Source organism: Cervus canadensis, chromosome 10, assembly GCF_019320065.1.
Source record: "Cervus canadensis isolate Bull #8, Minnesota chromosome 10, ASM1932006v1, whole genome shotgun sequence".
Classification (NCBI taxonomy): domain Eukaryota; kingdom Metazoa; phylum Chordata; class Mammalia; order Artiodactyla; family Cervidae; genus Cervus; species Cervus canadensis.
In genome coordinates this window covers 52,990,054-53,006,345 of record NC_057395.1, presented here as the reverse complement: position 1 = coordinate 53,006,345, position 16,292 = coordinate 52,990,054, and the positions used below count along the sequence as shown (strand labels likewise).

General features: G+C 53.6%; 1 protein-coding gene across 2 annotated transcripts in view; it reads right to left on the bottom strand.

Moving 5' to 3' along the window:
- Nucleotides 1-102: 102 nt before the first annotated feature.
- Nucleotides 103-16,292, bottom strand: part of ZBTB46 (zinc finger and BTB domain containing 46) — a 50,705-nt gene continuing 34,515 nt past the window's right edge. For both annotated transcript variants that reach the window (XM_043479987.1, XM_043479986.1), the window contains exons 4-5: nt 5,195-5,370; nt 103-3,273 (exon numbers count right to left, since the gene is read on the bottom strand). In XM_043479987.1, the coding sequence (XP_043335922.1) occupies nt 2,902-3,273; nt 5,195-5,370 (548 nt within the window). In that variant the 3' untranslated portion in view covers nt 103-2,901. The remainder of the gene's footprint in view (nt 3,274-5,194; nt 5,371-16,292) is intronic.

The window sequence follows — 16,292 nt, the reverse complement described above, 5'->3', positions numbered from 1 at the left end:
GCCAGGCCACAAAGGGCTAGGGGGCAGGCGCCCTCTGGCCACCTCTACCCAGGGCAAGGCCGAAGGAGGGGACGCTGTCTGTAACACACACAAGGCGATGGCTCAAGCAGCAATTTCCCGATTTATTGAAAGTGATCGCTTTGCAAGAATATCTAACTAATCCCGTCACAGAGATGAGACCCACAGGGGTCCCAGAGCGCACCCAGCAGATAAGAAATCTCAAGACCACTAGGGAGGAGGTGCTGTTGGCATCGATGGCTCCAGGGAAACAGGCAATAGCCCTGTTGTTCCACCGACCGATTACAAAAGACCCCCCACAAATGTGAAACACATTTCCAATACAAACACAGGTTTATAGTCGTTAATATAAAGTTGATATAATATAGATTATCCCCAGAAAAAAAAAATCAACAATCTTCAAACACTGCCCTTTTTTTGTCTGTTGTTTTTGTTGACAGGTTGAAAGCATGTTGAAAAAATAAATATTTAAGAAAAGCACACACACAGCGCCCTCACTACAAGAAGTTCTAAAAAGGGCTGGGTACAAAACACAATATAGGATCTAAAAATAAAAACACCATAAAGTATGGCTTTCTTAAGAGTTGCACATGTCACAGAATGAGCGAAAATAAGATTATCTTTCATATAATATTGCAAAAAGTTCCAGTTTTTGCATTTTCTCAAGAGTTCTCTTTTCTAAAAAGGAAGATGTGCAAAGTTGGAAGCAGTAGCTGTGTCCTTTCAATCGAGGTCCCTATCCAGTCCTGGCAGTGTTGTGACTGTTCCCCAAACCCAGAGTCCAAACATACAACCCCGTCAGGATCCAGAGCTTGATACAAAATCTTGGTTCCCCGCCCCTCCCCTACCCCAAAGAACAAGCCGCCTGATGGCCCACCTTCCACGTTGGTGATGCAGACGCCGAACACAGACGCATACACGGGAAGGTACAAAAATGTGAGATGTGATCTACACGCTTTCCACTTCGTAAAAAAATATTTATTAGTTTAAACATTGCTTTGAAAAAAAAAAAAAAAAGACCACGGTAAAAAAAAAAAAATCTTCATTACATGTCTTTCCCTTCATGTTTGCCTCCATCTCTGAAATCCAGCTCACACAAGAATTAACACAGGGGCTCAGGGGTGGGAGGTGAGTATCCCAGTGAAGTATCGTTTTGAGGGAGAAAATGCCCCTGTGGCACCGAGGGCCCCAGAGGGGTCAGCCAGGGTGGTCCAGAGTGGGAGTGGGCAGGCCCTGAGAGTGGCGCAGAGGTGGCCCTGTACAAAACCCAGAGATGCTTGGTAGCAAAGGTCTGGTTTCCAAATGCATCTGATAAGAAAGTAAGTCTTGTTTACAAAAGGGGTTAGAAAGTGGGGGGAAGGTACACAATGGGGAGCCCCTCTGAATGGCTCAGGCAGGCCCCACTATGAAAGGCAGAAGGGGGCGCGGGCCCTGGAGCCCCCTCACCCTGGGCTCCTGCCCCCGCTGTCTGGCCCTTCCCTCAAGAATGCCGACAGTTGAGGATGGGAGCACAGTCCTCTTCTGAGAAAAACGTGGCTGATGGTGTTCAAAACAAAACAAAACATGAAGCTGTGACTTCTCCCCTGGGCAGGGATTCAAGGACAGCACCATCCAGGTGCCTGCAGCCAGCCCTGACTGCCTCCCGCCGCCCCCACAGCAGCCACCTGGGAGGGGTTGGTGGAATTGGCCTTTCTCCGTCTAGAAAGAGGAGAGGGAACCCGGCAGGAACACAGGGAAGCCATTTGGTGCAGGCTAAGTGGAGAGAGAAAACCCAGCCCAGCTCTCCTCCAGTCCCAGCTCAGCACCGCAGGGCCCTGACTCGGGGCCCCACAGGGGTTCCCAAGAAAGGTGGGTGCAGGGGATGGAATGCATGTGCCACGAGCCTTAAGGAAGACAGGCTGGCGCTGGACCGGCAGCCAGATGGGGACGGGCAGCGAGCAGTGTCCTCACGGCACGAGGTGGGACCCCGGCCCCTCGAGAAGGGTGGATGAGTTCGTTTACAAGACGGCGAGGCTCGGGAAGGAGCCAAAGGAAAGACAACTCTGAAGATAATGCCGAACAAAACCATTTCACGTGCCGGCCTCAGTTCCCTTAGCAACTCATGGAACTGGGGCCCAGAGCACCTGGGGAGTGGGGTGGCCCCCGCGGGCGGCGTGAGCAGCATGGGCGTCAGGGACACCCTCCGGCGTTAGCAGCAAGGAAGGCAAGCCGCCCGGGAGGGTCAGCAGGAGTGGCCTAGGCGCAGCAGGACGGCGGGGCTGAGGGGCAGGCCGGCCCGGCCCTCAGAGAAGTGCACACGGAGAAAGAGGAGGCGCCTGCAGTGGGAGCACCTGGGCCCGCCCGCCCGGCTGCCTCCGTGGGGAGATAGCACCTGGGCGCCCTGGCCGAGGTCGGCAGCTGCTGTGTGTTGAGCACCAAAGCCCAGAGGTGGGAGGGCCGCAGGCCTTTGTGGACGCCCGACCTGGATCCCACAGGCTGCCACCGCAGGCACAGCCCTCAAGCCGCCAGCAGTCCCTCTGCTGCTGACAAGGGGCGGGGGAACTCAGCCCTGGATGGCTGGGGTGGAACTCTCCTAACAGCCCCTGGACCCGGGTCTCAGGGCCACAGAGGAGGCCCTAGCCAGGGCTGACCCCTTCCTGGCCGCCAGCCTCCTGGGCTCCCCTGAGGCCCGCCACGCACCCCAGCTGGGGGAGATGCTGCAGGCTCTCTCAAGGCTCAAATCCACTCTGTGCCCCCACCCTGTGTGTGTCCCCAGCCCCGCTAGCTGGGGCGGCGGCCGCCTCAGAGCCCCAGGTTGCTGTCCACGAGGGGTGGGGGGGTAGCAGGGGAAGGGGCCCGGGGCACACACAGGTGAGGGCGGCCGCAGCCCATTGCCCGCCTGGCCTAGGAGATCCAGGTGAAGTCCTTGTCCGCACCCCCACTGGGGCTGTGGGGCCCCCGCGGCGAGTCCTCATCCTCCTTGTCCCCCAGCAGCGCGTCCTCGGGGGCTAGGCCCACGTCGTCCTCATCCTCGCCCAGCTCCTCCTCACCCTCACCGCGTGGGTCCTCGGGGTCCTCCAGGTATGGCCCGTCTCCCGAGAACAGCTCGGGGGAGCCCTCTGCGCCGCCACCATCCAGGGACCCGGCCCCGCTGCCACCTGCGCAGTCGGCACACACGCCATGGCGTCGCGAGCCGTGCTTGATGCCCACGCTGGCGGCTGACATGAACACACGGCTACATAGCTTGCACACGTACTTCTTGTCCTTGCTGTGCACCTGTGGGGGCACGGCTGTCAGTGTGGGGGGCGGTCAGTGCCGGGGGATGACGGTCAGTGTGGGAGGACAGAGGTCAGTGGGGGGTGGTGCTGGCAGTCAGTGCAGGGCTAGACGGGATGACTGGGGGCCCAGAGGGTGAGGTCTGGGTGGGGGGTGGAGACTCAGTCCACTAGGCTGCTCACACCCCTAACCCTGGCCAGGGGTCAAGGCACAAAGCCAGGACATACAGAATTGCAGGTGCCACAAAAACTTGTTTCCATTCAGAGGTGTGCTGGGCACCAGGCTGGTCATGTCCCCCAGCAGGACTGGCCCCAGGCTCAGATCTCACTGGAGGTTGTGCTGCTCCCCACACCTCCCAGCAAAAATGGCAGAGCAGTCACCTCCGCCACACCCAAGCTTTTGCCCCACAAGGGGATGGATGGGACTCCGGTGGCCCCCAGTGGCTGGGGCATGGGGGTATGGATGATGGGAGCCTCGGGACAGCAGTGACCAGGGGTGACTCGACCACCTGACTTCTGGGAAGCCATCAGGACAGCCCAGAGCTAGGCTGAATGCCCACCCACAGGGCAGGCAGGGCTGGGGGCTCGGAGGGAAACAGTGAAGCCTTTCTGAATTCTCTGACCGACAGGCCTACGGAGGGACCCGTCCATGTGCCTGGCTGAGTGCCCTGGACTTCTCAGCTAAGAGGTCCCGCAGACCACCTTGAAGATCTGCCCTACTGTGCCCTTACACTAAACCTCAACCATGAGGACCGAGGACTGCTGCCAGCCAGCCTGGGCAGGCGGGAGGCCAGACACAGCCTGAGATGGACGTCAGGAGGAACTGGGCCTCCTCACAGAATCTGATTTCAGAACAGAGCCTCAGATCATTAGATCCAGGGGCTCTTCCTGCTTCTTTTCATTTGCTACATTTTAAATCCAGGACTTATGCAACCCTCTCCCAACCAGAGAGCTAAGACTTCAGTCTGGTCACAGCAGGGTTGGGCAGTGGGGGCAGCTCCTGGGGAGTCATGGGAGCCTGTCCACCAGCACCAGATGGCCAGACACTTGTCTGAATGGATGCATGGATGGGCAAGGAAGGATGCGGGTGCTAGGGCAGTGGGCTTGGACTCACTCCCTCACTTGGCTTACTCCGTCAGGGTCATGCCTGAGATCTTGCCTTGGCCCCCCTGGATGGCCAGCCCTGTGCCAGGACGTACCTGGGCCCCTCACCACAGAGATGTGGTCCCTTTATGCCTCCTGGTGGTTTGCTCTGCTGGCCAGCCCATGCGGCCCTGAGGTCCCTTCACTCACACCACCCTACGTTCTCTCCTGCCCCCGCCCGGAGTCGCCTGACCTCCCTGTTTTCTCACCCACCCAAGGGTTCCTCACTTGCTTTTTGGTGACTCTGCCTGCCTCGTGGTTTCAAGCACGACCTTCTCTATCACTTCCTGGCCAAGCAAATACATCCACACAGCACCTGCTCCTGAGCTGCGAGCCAGGCTGTCAGACCTTCCAGGGGCCGTGGGTTCCCATGGCGACTGCAGGGCGGGAGTGGGAGGGCCACGGAAGAAGTGGCTGCGTGGTAGGAGACCCGGGTGGGGGCAGGGTCCTGGCAGGGAAGGAGGCGCCTGCAGAAGCTGGGCTGGAGTAGAGGCGGTCTCAAGGGAAACCTGAGGGGTGGGGCCGGGGCGATGTGCCCATCTGCCTTCTGCACCTGGGGCTGGGGGCAGAGCCGGTTAAGAGGGATGTGGGGGTCCCTGCTGTCCTGGTCTTGCCCACGGCAGATTGGACCCCACTTCAGGGCTTCCCTTGGCACCCTGACACCCCACATCCTCATCCTGCCTGGACAAAGCATGCCCGGGACCGACCCCTGCTCCCCACACTGACCCCATGATGACCCCACGCCGCCCTGGCGTGGCCCCGCCCCCAGAGCCGCTCACCAGCGTGTGCCGCTTCATGTGCTCGCGCCTAGTGAACTTCTTCCCGCAGATCTCGCAGGGGTAGGGCCGCTCGCCAGTGTGCGAGCGCATGTGCCGCTTGAGGATGCACTGGTGCATGGCCGAGAAGCTGCAGTAGGGGCAGCGGAACTTCTTCCTGATGACCGTGAACTCGTTCACTGAAAGACAGACAAGACAGACGACTGCCGGTCAGCCCCAAGTCCTGCCCAGCCCGCCCGCCAGGCCTGGGCCCGGGCCAGAGGGGGCTGTGTCCATGCTCTGAGAAAGTGTGCTTCTCAGATCAGCCGGTACCTCCTACATCACCCCTGAAACACACGAGTCCACACGCGCGGCATCAACAGACCCATCTCCACACGGTCCACACCTCCACATGGCCGCAACAGGGTATGGGTGCTGCCTGGTGGATGCAGCCTAGTGAGAGGCCGCCAGCCCCCGACACACAGCAAGCAGCCAGCCCCTAGCAGGCCCCAAAGCAAGCGGTCCAGGGCACGCTTTGTCCAGGCAGGATGGGGATGTGGGCTGTCAGGGTGCCCACATTTCAGGGAGTGACACTGTGGGCCCCAGGCTGGGGCCACATTCTTGGGGGCTCATGGGGGACAGTACCACTGTGTGAGGCCCACCAGGCACTAGGGCAGCTCATCCTGAGTGATGCCCCCTGTGCTGGGCAGTCACGGACACCACAGTCACCTCGCTGAGCCAAGGGAGGAACGAGGGGCACCCCGTACCCAGACCCATGGCTCCTGGGTCGGTCACCCGAGCTCACGAGGGTTGCTGGGAGGCCCTCCCAAGTGCTTGGTGGCACTTCCTCCCAGGAGGGGAGCCCAGGATGGACATCTGTCTTAGGCGTCTGGAATCAGCCCCCGGCCCTCATGCCACCCACAACACTCACCGACTGTACCCCAGCACCCACACCCAAGGGACAGAACAAGTTTCCTGACCATCAGGCCAAAGGCAGGCAGGTGGAATGAATACCAGCAGCAGGAGGACCCCTTGTCAGACCCCGCCAAACATCCGCACCCAGCAGGGCCCAGCTGTGGTCACGGCTGCCCCTGGAGGCACCAGAGGGAAGCAGACAAGAAACCAGTGGCCACAGCATGACACAGCTAGCAGGGCGAGGAGAAGCTGGGGAAACTACGGTGACTGAAGCTGGCCTCTCTCACCCAAGAGAGCCGGCCAGGCTGCTGGACATGTGACAGGATGGCTCCGTCCAGCCCAGTTTCCCCAACCCCAGGCCACCTAGCATATCACATGGATCAGGGCCCTTGCCACCCATCCATTCTGCTTCTCAGGCCCCAGCCCCAGGCAGGGTCCATAGAAATGACGCCCAGGGGATGGTGCAGTACGTCAACACTGAGTCCAGAGGCCCTGGACACGCCTATGTCTCCACAAGCATAGAGAAGTGGGTGTTCACTCTGCACCTCTGACCCTGAAACACACCAGGCAACAGGGAGCAAGACATTTTATTTTGCTTCTTAAACAAGCTGTTACTTTGCTGACAAAGGTCTGTATAGTCAAAGCTATGGTTTTTCCAGTAGTCATGTATAGATGTAAGAGACGGACCATAAAGAAGGCCGAGCACAGAAGAACTGATGCTTTCAAACTGTAGTGTTGGAGAAGACTCTTGAGAGTTCCTTGGACTGCAAGGAGACCAAACCAGTCAATCCTAAAGGAAATCAATCCTGAATATCATTAGAAGGGCTGATGCTGAAGCTGAAGCTCCAATACTTTGGCCACCTGATGCAAAGAGCCAACTCATTGGAAAAGACCCTGATGCTGGGAAAGATTGAAGGCAGGAGGAGAAGGGGACGACAGAGGATGAGATGGTTGGATGGCATTGCTGATTCAATGGACATGAGTTTGAACAAGCTCCGGAAGATGGTGAAGGACAGGGAAGCCTGGTGTGCTGCAGTTCATGGGGTTGCAAAGAGTCGGACACGACTGAGCAACTGAACAACAACAAAAATCAAGCCATAGTTTTCTCCTGAGACATCTTAAAGGGCATCTAAATAATCAAGCGGCCAGATCCTTTTATTTCCCAGAACACTGTCAATGAGACTGTCCACAGGGCCTGCCGGGAGCCTGGCTGACCTCATGGACCCGCACTCTCCCTCTGTCATCTCCCGCACCCCATGGAGTCAGACACCAGGGACACACTGCCCAGGATGACCCCTATCCACGCACAGGCCAATGGCTTCACCAGGGAAGGCCATCACAGCCCCAAGATGGGCTGTGTGGACGTCATCACAGCTCAGAATCCATGCCACCCCCAGGCCCGCCGCCTGCCCATGTCTGTACACACAGAGGGGCTCCATGTCCCCACTAAACCTGGGCATGGCCACCAGGCCTCTCTCAGCATCCAAGCCTGTCCTAAGAAGTAAGGCATTTTCTCACATCTAGAAACTTCCGACATGCGTGTGGCTGGGAGCCAGGGTGGGCGGGAAGGTGCCGGGAGGGAAGTGGGTGAGACCAGGTGGTGAGAGGCGTGAACAGTCACCATTCACTGTCCCTTCACACAGGGGGCCACAATAACATCTGTGAACTACATTTTCACAGTATGATTCTTAAATGTAAGTTCTTAAGTGTGCGGCTACATCACTATTTATTCAACAAACATGGAAGTTGTTTCCATTTTTTTTTTACCCTCACAAACAGTGCCTCAATAAGATGCCTACTAGAGAACCTTTGCCCCTGGAGAGAAATCCTGAGACGCGGCCGTGCTGGCTGTCGGGTCCTGCGTGCACCAAGGGCCAAGGCCATGGTCTCTACTGGTTCACAGGGCCAAGGCTACCCTCTGTATGTGGGACACAGACTGTGGTTACCACTGTGAGCAGGACTGCTCCCTGCAAAGCTGTAGGCCCGGGTCTCAGATGCAGGCACAGCTACAGCATTCGGCAGCTCTTGGACCCTAGAGGAAGCAGCCCTTCCTGAGCAGGGCTCCAGCCCCCCACTGAGGGCCATTGGACAGGTGGGTCCAGGTGAGGGTCCAAGTCAGGACAGAGGGGAGGGCACCCAGCCTGGCACATCTGGACAGGCCACACCTGGCAGCTCCCAAGGAGGAAAACCTCCCCTCCATATCTCTCTTCCCATCTGAGCACCAGGCCCAGCCTAACCCAGCCTTCGATGAGGCAGTAGCAACACAGCCACCCACACCGGCCTCCGGGCTGTTCCCCCAGCACCAACCCAGTTTTTACATCGCACGGAACACAGAAAGTGTGCCACCTGCTCTGAGATGGAAAAGCAGCGCAAGGAGACAGCTTTTAGGTTGTTTTATTTCAAATAACCTTTCTGAGTTATTTTAGACTTTCTATTCTGCTTCTGTAAACATAAAAATTAAAATTTGAATTATTTATTCTAGCTTGCATTTAACAATCCAGACCTACATGTTAGAAATACTTATCTCTGTACACAAGTGTTGTATTTTTCCCCAAGAAAACAATTTAGTTGCACAAACCTGAGTGTGACCCCCATCCCCAGGCACACTGAGCCTACCCACAATGATGCATTTTGTGTTTTCTTTACCTATTAGTTTCCTGCTAATATAAATGTCAACAATCTGGGCATCTTAAAGCATCACACACCTGTCATCTCTATCTTGGAGGACAGACACCTGAGGTCAGGGTGCTGCTGGGCTGCAGTCCCTCCCAAGGCTCCAGGGGAGGGCCCTTCCTGCCTCTTCTAGCTTCTGGGGCTCCAGGAGGTCCCTGGGCTTGCAGCACCTCCCTCCCGTCTCTGCCTCCATCTTCTTGTGGCAGCTCCTCTTTGTCTGTCTTCTCATCTGTCTCTTATAAGGACACTGGTCACTGGATTTAGGACCAACTGGATATTCCACGGAGAGCTTATCTTAAGATCCTTAATTAGGTCTGGAAGACCTTTTCCCAAATAGGATCACATTCACAGATCTCAGGAATTAGGACATGCATGTGTCTTTGGGAGGGGGCACCATGCAACTACTTTCATGAACAGTTTTGAGGAAAGTTTTCATTGACTGCTGTAATTAAAAGAACTTTGAAAAAAAAAAAAAAGAACTTTGTCAGGGAAAGAAGCTAACACTTCCATAACTTGTGGTTTACAGTCTATATATCTTAGGACACCTTTATACATCATGCAGTTTGAGTCTCATAAATACCAATAAAGTCTTAAAAATCCAACCAGTGAAAAAGTAATCAAAATAAATGAAAAAGCACAGATAGCATCAAATTGAAACAGACATTCTCTACCAATCCACCCTGAAAACAGAGCCCTTTTGCCTGGAATTAAGCGGACAAGATGAATGGCAAGCTTGAAAATGAGGAAGCGAGGTCAGAACTTGGCACCAGATTATCTGAAGTATGAAGTTCAGTAACACAGACCTACAGTTTTGCAGGAATGTATCTACAAGAGTACCACTCAGTGAAGCACTGTTAGAGGAAGCAACGTCTCCGCCCAGCCCTGCAGAGAATCAGATTTACAGTAAGCTCACTGACCAGGGAACATCCAGAACCATTTCAGATATCAAACTCGCGACCCCTGCATTGGAAGTGCAGTCTTAACCACTGGACCACCAGGGAAGTGCCCAGAACCACATATTGAGAACTCCACCCACCTCAGCATCCCCATCATAGTCTGCTCAGACCCTCGTCCACGGCCTCCTTGCCTATCCCTCTTGGCTGCTGCCAGGCTGGGCATCTGCTGTCTCCTCCTCTGATCTCCACTGTCTGTGTTAATCCCGCCCCCAGTTTCTGTATTCTGCAGCATCTGGGGCCCTGTGACTTGGCCAGGGCTGCCCTCCTCATGAGGGAAGGATTTCAAGAGAAGGTAAATAGCATGCCTGTGAGCACAGCTTTCATACCAACCACCCCAGAGCCACCCCGTTCTCCTCTATCAGCTCTCACATCTGGGTCATGGTCCCCTCCATGTTCACCCCATGGCCAGACCAGGGCCAGCCCTGTGGCCCAGCATCTCTGATTCGGTTCAGAGCAGCCCGCATAAGCCTGCTTCCTCCACCCACCGACGGCCCTGGAGCATCCTAAAATGCTCCGTTTGATATACTGTGTTTTTTCAGGAAATTTGCCCATTTCCTCCAATTTGTCAAATGTATTAGCACAAAATTGTTCACGATGTTCCCTTATTATCATTCTAACATCTATAGTATCTTTGTAATGATTTTTATATACCTATTATTGACAATCAGCTTTCCTGTCCTCTCTTCTTACTGATAACTGTGATAGGAGTTTGTTTTACTAATCTTTCAATGTATCGGTGTTTGATTTTGTTCATTTTTCTGTTGTCCATCTGCTTTTTATTTCATTGACATCTGCTCTCTGTTTCACTCCCCCTGTCTTCTGTGGGTTTAATTTGCTATTCTCTTCTCACTTCTTGACTTCTCAAATTAAACTTACCTTCTTTTCTAATAAGTGCAAGAGCTATAGATTTCCCTTAAATAGGATTTTAGATGTAACCTACAAGTTTTGATGTGTCATATTTTCATTATCATTCAGTTCAAAATATTTTGTAATTTCCATTGTGACTTACTCTACATATCTTTCTGTTGCTGATTTTTAAAATTTAACTTCACAGAGATTAGAGGACACACTCTGTATGAGTTCACTGTTTGACATTTGCTTAGATCTCCATTACATTCCTGCTTGGTCTATCTGTAAATGTTTCCTGTGCACTTGGAATGTTTATGCATTTGTTTGGTGTGATGTATGACTTGGTTGACCATGTGTTACAACAATACTTCTCTGAACAAAGATGCAAAAATCCTAAACAAAATAGCAAGCTGAGTCCAACATATAGGAAAAGAGCAGCATCTTGTGACTCAGTGGGTTTATTCCAGGTTAATATTTGAAAATTGTGTTCAAATCTTCTCCATCCTTGCAGATATTCTGTCTGCCGATCTATCAGTTACCAAGGAAATCTGTTAAAAATCCCTAACTTTAACTGTGGACTTCTTTCTTCCTCCTTTCAATGCTGTCAGCTTTCACTCCATATATCTAAAATCCCAGCCTGTGCATCTAGTATTTGCATTTCCCTCTGAACTCTCTTGTCCTGTGTAGCAGCCTCCGGAGCAACACTCCTCCACGGTTCACTTTGTCTGATACTGATGAGCCTTTTTAGGCTGGTGTTTCCTTGGTTTCTCTTTTTTATCTTTTTGTTGTTCAGTCACTCAGTTATGTTCAACTCTTTTCGACACCATGGACTCCAGCAAGCCAGGCTCCTCTGTCCTCTCTATCTCCTGGAGTTTGCTCAAACTCATGTCCATTGAGTTGGTGATGCCATTCAACCATCTCATCCTGTCTCTCTCGTCCCCTCCTGCCCTCAATCTTGCCCAGCATCAGGGTCTTTTCCAATGAATAGGCTCTTCACATCAGGTGGCCAAAGTATTGGAGCTTCAGCTTCAGTATCAGTCCTTCCAATGAATACTCAGGACTAATTTCCTTTAGGATTGACTGGTCTGATCTCCTTGCAGTCCAAGGGACTCTCAGGAGTCTCCTCCAGCACCATAATTCGAAAGCATCAATTCTTCAGTGCTCAGCCTTCTTTAAATTCTTTGCTTTAAACCTTTCTGTGTTCTTATCTATAATACATGTTATCTACAAACAATAGATTGTCTTTGAAAAGTAGGCTGATAACCCTTTCTTTTTCCTGTAGTGTTCAGTATGTTGGTAATAACAGGACTATTGGTATATCTGGGTGCTGTCTGCTATCTTGCTACATGTGTTCTATTTGTCCTTTCATGCTTTTTGTTCCTTTAACATTCCCTCCTTGCCTTCTTTTGAAATTAATCAAGTACCATCCCACTTTTCTCTTCATAAGTCTTTGAGCTGTACATGATGATTTTTGTCACTGTTAGTTGTGACTTCGTAGAGAAGGTGAGACCCATTCAATCCCCACACTTGCCTACCCTCCCACCCTTTGAGCTGTTTGTGCCACGTGTTACTCTCCTACTGGAGTCAAAAACCCCACAAAAAGCCATAAACTTTGCTTTAAATGCTCACAATCTTCCTACAGAGGCTGTTTTCCAGTCTTTCCTGTTGGGTGACAGTGCAGCCCCCCCTTTCTGTTTCTCTGGCAGACGTCTTCACGTGGCCCTGGTCCGTAAGGGGTACTTCTGCTGGCTATAGGATTCTGGTCTCAGAGTTTCTGCAGTGCCCTAGAGACTAGCAGCATTGTTTCTGTTGCAAAGCCGGACATCAATCTTGATGTTGTTCCTTTTAATGTCTCTTTTCTCAGGTTGCTTCCAAGGTTTCTATTTTTGTCTTTGGTTTTCAATAGTTTGACAGCAATGTGCCCAGTTTGGGTGTTTGGTGGTTGTTTTATTTTGGTTCACTGAGCTTCCTGAATCTGTGCAAGAATGTCTTCCATCAGTTTGGGAACACTCTCTGTTGCTGTCTCTCCTGACACTGCTCCACTCTATTTTCTCTCCTCTGGACCCCAGCGCACAAGCACTGGACATTCTTACTGTTCCTCAGTGTGTCTTTGCTTGTCCCGATGCCTTTTTTCCGAGTTTCAGCTGGATCTTCTCCATCACTCTCTTCCAGTTCTCGTGCCCTGTCTCGAGTGGTACCCAGGCTGCTCTACACTACTTAGTGCATCCTCAGCCTCACACTTTGTATTTTCAGTTCCAGCAGATTCACTGCATTCTTTTCTACAGATTTTTCTGTCCCTCAAGGACTGCAGCCTTCAAGTCCCACCTGCGCCGATGGCTCCCCAGGATGTGTGTGTATGTGTGTGAATGTGTGTCTATGTGTGGCTCTGCCATCACTGCTGGCCACCTGGACCCAATGCCAGGCTGCCTGCATCAGAGAGGCCCATACCCAGGTCCACCCCCATGTACCAAATGCCCATTCTGGTTTCGCAGCCTCAAAAACCATCGTCCACAGGTGTCCACCTCTTGGGGCTCCTTATCTGACTTCAGGGTGGAGCCCTGGGCAAGTCCATCCAGACCGTGAAAGTGCTCCTGGCCATACAACGAGCCAAAAGGACACCCTGGTCACCCTGGCCAGGCCGGCAGAGTTCGTGGAAACCCCAGGACCCAGCTGGAGTCACCTCCGGAGAGGCCAGTCTCTCAGCCCAGGCCTCCAGGTCCAGGGGTGTCGGCCTAGGAGAGACAGACGAGTTATGGGCCGTGAGGATGCGACCGACTCAGGGAGACGGTAGCACAGAGGTATGTATCTACTCACTGGGTCCCCAACCAGCCACCATGGGATGACCGTCACACCTCCAGAAAGGAAGCCTGAGCGGACACGTGAAAAATCCACATCAGCACAGCACAGCCCCTCCCACTGAAACACCCCGGTTTCAAACGCACGGAAATAGCATTTGATTTATTTCAAATTACAAAACATGTGCTCAAACTCTCCCTCCTTGAAGATTTTTTTCTTCAGGGAAATAATGGAACCTAACAGACCTGTCTTTAAATAACTACCTGAGACACAGGAAGTGGATCTCAGATGCCTGGTAACAAACACACAGCCGCCAGCACCGCAGCAAAACCCGCTTGAGAACGACCAGCACTGTTCAGGGCTTTTAACCCACTGCTGTAGGAGTCTCTACACTGGGAAAATTGCCCCTTAGGAGCATTGTAATTTAAATATCAAAGCTGATTTAACGTCATGGATGTTGCAACTATTACTGCAAAGCCGACACCTGCATCACCCTGAGTGACACGGGGCCAAGGGGATTGTGGGGCAGAGGGTGGATGGAAAGCAGCCACGACCACACAGGCTCACCCAGGACACGCTGAGCATGTGGGTTCTGGGCACTGGGCCCGTGGGGATGTGCCCAGTGGACAGGCGTCTGGCCGGCAGCCCTCGCGTCTTACCTGGGCTGGGGAGGCGGCCGGCTCCCTGGGCTCCGTCTGGCCGGTCACCAGAGCGGGCATCCGGGGCTCTGAGTGCAGGAGGGCGAAGGGGCCGGAGGGAGGTGACTTGGGCTGGTGCCAGGTCCTGGGGACACAGGAAACGAGTCTCACCCGCGTGAATGGACGCCAGCTGGCGGGCTGTGGAGAGTTCGGGGAGCGTTGTCCTTGGCCATCCTGCAGTGAACCGCACGCTGCCATGTCATGAGGCCTGAGTCTCGCTGGACGAGGTTTCTATCTGCTTGCCACTCCCAAGCATCTGGGTCTCCGCATGTGCCTTGTCTGGGGGGTGGTCTGGCTACGACGGGGTAGTTTACCCAGAAAGTCAGAACCCATGGCAAGGATACAGCACATGCCCAACCATGCCTGGAGGAAGGATCTTCTAGAAAGTCCTTCTAGGTGTGTCAACCTGGCTATTTACCTGTAAGGGTTGTAATACCTAAGTCAAATGCCCTTTCATAGGAGAGTGTTTAAGGTCCCATATCAAGCCTGACTCAAGTGAAGGTCCTTAATTCATGTAAACACCAGAAGGAAATATTCTTTAAACCACAATCAGAACAAAACCCATCTGCTTCCCTGACAGACATTGGGGGCAGTGCACAGAGAAATGTGGGCAGGGGGGCCTGTGACTGGCGGCCCCATCCAGGGCAGACCCCGCCTGCTGCCAACCCAGGTCTGCGTTCTCTCCTGTAGGAGCACATCCTTCCACAGAGACAGGACAGCACTGCCACTGCTGTGAGATAGATCCTCGTGTGTTCCCAGCAGCCACGACGGCGACACGCACAGGACGTCGGGGTTTCTGGGAGGTTGGGGACACACTGCCCTCAGGCCTTGGCCTCCAGTGACCAGGGCAACCGCTTCATCTCCAGTTCGTTCCCAAGAAATAAAGGTTACTTGTATTCTCATGGCATTTTTCAAAGTCCCTCCCGGATCAACACACACCCACAAACATGGCTCGGGAAACAGCACGTTTGGCACCACAGAGGTGCTTGCCATGGTTTCTATTCAGTGAACAGAGACTTTTAACCAGTGGGATGTCAGCCTCCTACTGCAAATGTAATAAAAGCAAAAAAAAACTTAAACTGAAGCAAAACGAAAAGTACGCAAGTCCTCTCACGGAGAAATCAGTTAAACACTGGAGATCCACCAACAAAACCATCTGTGAAGCTTAACTGCCAAGCCAGACGTGATCAGACCTGGGAGAACAACTGAACATGGTTTTCTTGGAGGCTCCAGAACTGTCCAGAAAGGACCTTCAGTTACTGCTAGGCACTGTCTGCAGATCTGATGGTTCTCTTAATTAAATATGTGCCGATACCACCCCTTGCTTCTGCAACACTGCGTGCCCAGCCGGCCACGCTGACCACAGAGCTCTCCTCTGGAGACTGGGATGACCTGACAGGGCCCAGGAGTCCCACTCAGCACACCGCACACCATGGAGCCACCCTCGTCAGACACCATGATGAAGAGTGCCCTTCCCCCGCTGCTCCAGCCACGAGCTATGGCTGCTGGGATGTCAGCCCAACAAATCCCCCAACATCACAAAAGGCTTAGGCCCAGAAAAATCTCATCAACAAGCACCTCAAGGAACCTGGGGGTTAGAGTCGGGAAAGAGACCCTACAGCCCCCTCATACCAGACCAGGAGTGAGGGACTCCCAGCACCGCGGCACAGGGCCCCACTTTCCTTCTGGGTCTCCCTGGAGGAAGCGTGGCAGCCTCTGTGCCCATGAGCTTGGAGGGGTCTCCACCTGGGACCTCGGGTGGCAGAGCCTCTGCATTGCTATCAGTGGTGCCCAGTGTGAAGCCATGCTTCCCTTCCAATGTGTTTTTAGGTCCTCAGCTCATACTCCATCCCATGCTCCCCAGGATGGTGAGCTCTCTGGGGGTGCAGGCCCATGCTGGGCGGCACCCAGGAGGGACTCCCCATCCGCACAGAGGACGGGACCATCACTCCTGTGACCACATGGTTCAGTACAGAAGGGCTGCCCCCACCTCCTGGGGCCTCTGACACACAAGGTTCACGCACCAACTAGGAGAACCCCAAAAAAAGCCAGAACAACTGTTCTGCTCTGCAGGGGATGCCCCCACCTCCCCACACCCTACCCTAAGCTGCTCCTGCCACGACACCCACAAAGCTGCCCAGCTGTCCCTTCAGCTCCTGTGGACTTGCCAACTCTAAACCCCAGATGCTGCAGACGCCCTGGGACCACTTCCTTAATGTGTTTTTGCGAACACGT